The sequence below is a fragment of the Eucalyptus grandis genome, chromosome 4 (assembly GCF_016545825.1).
Source record: "Eucalyptus grandis isolate ANBG69807.140 chromosome 4, ASM1654582v1, whole genome shotgun sequence".
Lineage (NCBI taxonomy): Eukaryota > Viridiplantae > Streptophyta > Magnoliopsida > Myrtales > Myrtaceae > Eucalyptus > Eucalyptus grandis.
The window spans coordinates 38,812,268-38,816,214 of NC_052615.1; the positions used below are offsets into that span (position 1 = coordinate 38,812,268).

The 3,947-nt window shown below is 41.4% G+C and overlaps 1 protein-coding gene across 1 annotated transcript; it reads left to right on the forward strand.

Annotated features, from left to right (window-relative positions):
* The first annotated feature begins 864 nt into the window (after window positions 1–864).
* LOC104443291 (disease resistance protein RPM1) lies at window positions 865–3,714 on the forward strand. The gene has a single exon (XM_010056620.2). The coding sequence runs from the start codon at window positions 865–867 to the stop codon at window positions 3,712–3,714; it is 2,850 nt and encodes a 949-aa protein (XP_010054922.1).
* The last annotated feature ends 233 nt before the right edge of the window (window positions 3,715–3,947 follow it).

Genomic DNA, 3,947 nt, shown 5'->3' on the forward strand with positions numbered 1-3,947 from the left:
CAGCAGGAAGGAGGTGGTTTTCCTGAGCGTGCGTCATTGACGTCGACCCTTTCTGTCAATAGGAAATTAGCTTGACTTATTCTTGTCCTTCAAGTTTCTTTTAAAACATGACTCACTGTGAACATGAGAAAATGACCTCACTCAGATAAGATTCATGCTAAAATAATCAGAAATGAGTCACTTCCATCAATGAAAGGTGCCTAATTTGCGTGCTGATCTTCTCCGAAATGATTAGATGAACTCATTCTGATAAGATGCATGCTAAAATAATCCAAAATGAATCACTTCCACATCAATGAAAGGTGCCTAATATGCTCACTGATCTTCTCCGAAAGGTGCCAGAATGCGACATGCTGTTTAGATTCACTCACTCTGATAAGATGCATGCTAAAATAATCAGAAATGAATCACTTCCACGTCAATGGAGGGTGCCTATTTTGTCTAATGATCTTCTCAGAAAAATGCCAGAATGCAACATATTGCGTCTCATCTTGAATAATCACACTTCATCTGCCACCACATTCTGGTTACTCAAACAAGCATGCTGCCTCTTTGACCAACTCATCTAAATCGTACGTCTTTTTCTTTTCTCTGTGTTCCTTTCTAATACCTGAGATAAGAGCCCGTGCACAAGAAGATACTTCAAAATGATTTATATAATTTTAAATAAACAAAGGTTGTAAAACTTTCATGACCTGTTCAAGAACGTGCCCATCCGGACAGGAAAGCTTGTCAAATTGGTTATAGACTGAAATATACTATAACCTAAGAAACCAACCGAAAAGCCGAGAAAATCTGGTGTGGAGTGAAAATGTTCATACAATTGTGATAGCAGCAACTATTTGAGGTTGCTTTATCTTGAGAATGACAGGTGTTATACTAAGTTATGTGCTAAATAAGGTCGGGAATATTTTCGAGAATGAGGTGATGAAGGTAAGAGATGGTTGGGAAGAAGTGAATGCCGTGAAAGAAGATTTTGACCGCATCAAAGCCATCCTACGGGATGCAGATTCACTCGAAGAGGGTAGCCACTTCATCGAGGAATCGGTCAAAAAACTGAGAAATCTTGCGTACGACATTGAAGATGCTCTTGATGAGTATAAGCTACTGAAGGCGCAAGATCCTGGCCATGGACTCCTTGAATTGCTACAGGAGTCACATAGCTATGTGAGGAACTGGAAAGCTTGCAGAAGGATCATGCTTCGGATGAGAGAATTAAGTCCCAAAGTCAAAAGTGTCTGTGAAGAACATCAAAAGGTGTGTTACAAGTTCAAAAAAGCTGCAGAACAAGGCTTGAGCTCACGCTCTCCATCCAGCACATGGCAAGACCAGCGTGGGAATGCCCTTCTAGTGGAAAAAGCTGATCTAGTGGGTATTGAAGAGCCCCTGGAGCAACTGGTGAAGCGATTGGTGAAGGGTCCTCCTGAGAAAGAAATAACTCCAGTTGTGGGAATGGGAGGTTCCGGAAAGACTACCCTCATAAAGCAAGTTTTCGATGATCCAGCAGTGAAGAAACACTTCACAATCCGCGCTTGGGTCACTCTTTCTCCATACTCGAGGACAGAAGAAGTCCTCAGGGACATGCTTCAGCAAATCGCTAGCAGCATCATGAAGTCTGCCCCCGGTGGAACAGACAATTTAAGTACTGATTTACTGAAAATGATGATCAAGAGCTTGCTTCAAAGAAGAAGATCAAGGTACCTGATCATTCTTGATGATGTCTGGCAAGTTGGTGAATGGGATGCCATCAAATATGCATTTCCCAACAACCAAAATGGCAGTCGAATAATGATCACAACAAGGGATGCCATGATAGCATTATCTTCATGCAAGGAATTTGCTGGAGAGGTCCACAACATGAAGCCATTGCATGCTGAACAGTCATGGAAGCTTTTCTGCATGAAGACATTTAAGGGTAGCAGATGTCCTCCCAATTTAGAGGAGATATGTGAATATATCTTACGGAAGTGTGAGGGGCTACCCTTGGCAATTGTTGCCATCAGTGGCATTTTGGCCACAAAGGACAACAATAATATAGATGAATGGCATCTAGTACGTCAAAGTATTCGTTCTGAACTTGATGGCAATGATAGACTGATGAACCTGAAGAAGGTGCTTTCTCTTAGTTTCAACGCCTTGCCTTACCACCTAAAATCTTGCTTCTTGCACTTAAGTGTATTCCCCAGGGATCAACCAATTGAGCATATGCGGTTAATACGTATATGGGTGGCAGAAGGACTTGTTGAAACAACAGAAGGTAAGACACCAGAAGCTGTTGCAGAAGAGTACCTTAAGGATCTCCTAAGCAGGAGCCTCATTCAAGTGGCTGAGCTGACTAGCGATGGAAAGGTCAAGATGTATCGCGTTCATGATCTCTTGTGGGAAATTAGCAGTACGAAGTCTAAAGAGCGAAACTTTGCAGCAGTAGTTGATGAACAACATGCAGCATGGACGGATAGAGTTCGTCGCCTTTCAGTTCACAAAACACTTCAAACCGCAGGGCAAAATGAGCCACTGTGGCAACTTCGCTCTCTGTTCATGTTTGGAGTAAGCAAATCATCGATAAATATAGTGCTCTCTTCTGGTCCCAAACTACTCAGAGTTCTAGACTTGCAAGGTGCCCCTTTGAGAAGGTTTCCAACACAAGTAATTGACTTTCATCTTCTCAGTTATCTAAATCTTAGATGCACCAAAATCCAAAAAATTCCAAGTTCAATAGGAATGCTTCAGAACTTGGAGAGCCTGGATCTTAAACACACGTTTATTTCTGTGTTGCCAGTCGAAATCACAAAGCTCCAAAGGCTTCGCCATTTACTTGTATATCGATATGAGAATATTGCTTATTCGCACAGAAAGTTTGGCTTTAAGACCCTTGGAGAAATTGGGGCTCTGCAATGTTTACAAAAGCTTTGCTACATAGAAGCCGATGGTGAAACAAGCAGAATCTTGATTAGACAGATCAGGAAGTTGGTTCAACTGAGAAGGTTATGCATTCTGAAGCTAAAGAAAGAAGATGGAGGGAAGCTATGTGTATCGATTACCAAGTTGACTAATCTCCGTGCACTTTCAGTTTCTTCTTTGAAAGATGCTGAAATTGATCTGCAAAACCTTGATTCTCCTCCACAGCTTCTTCAAAGAGTGTATTTAAGAGGAAAATTGCAGACTTTACCACATTGGATTGCCAAGCTCCCTAGCCTTGCTAAACTTCACCTGAAATGGAGCCATCTAGAGGAAGATCCAATGTCAGCCCTCCAAAGTATGCCCAATCTTGTACACCTCGAGTTACTTCAAGTCTATAGTTGGCAAAAACTATGCTTCAAGGCTAAAGGGTTTAAGAAGCTGAAGATATTAGGTCTTGATTGTTTTGAGGAGCTTACATTAATACAAGTAGAGGAAGGAGCAATGCCTTGCCTTGAAAAGTGGAGCATCCAGCGCTGTAAATGTTTGAAAAATGTCCCATCAGGAATTGAGTATCTCAGCAAGCTCAAAGTGCTGGAGCTTTTTGACATGCCTGACGAATTAATTGAGAAACTTAAGCCAGAAGAACAAGATGAAGAATATGGGAAAGTCGCACATGTTCCAGAGCTCAGTTATGGCTACTGGAGAGATGGTGCTTGGGATGTTACATCAGTTGAGACGGTGGGAGAGGAACAGAGCCCTCGAGCTCAGGATACAACCAAGAAGAGAAGCAAACTTCCTCCTTGTTGGAAATAATGTCTAGCTGTGTATCAATAACGTGCTCTCTTTACTGATTTGTGCTCTTGTGTGTTGTTACTGCATCTATTACAGCAACTTCCAAGAAATCCTTTCTGTGCATAAGATAGGTGTCCATGGAATTAGCTAGTTTGGTATTGCCTTGTACTTTTGTTTTGGTTAAAAAGAAGTGACTACTGTTTATTTGGTTTTTGTTCATGTTATAAAAGAGTAAATGTAATATGATTAAAGAG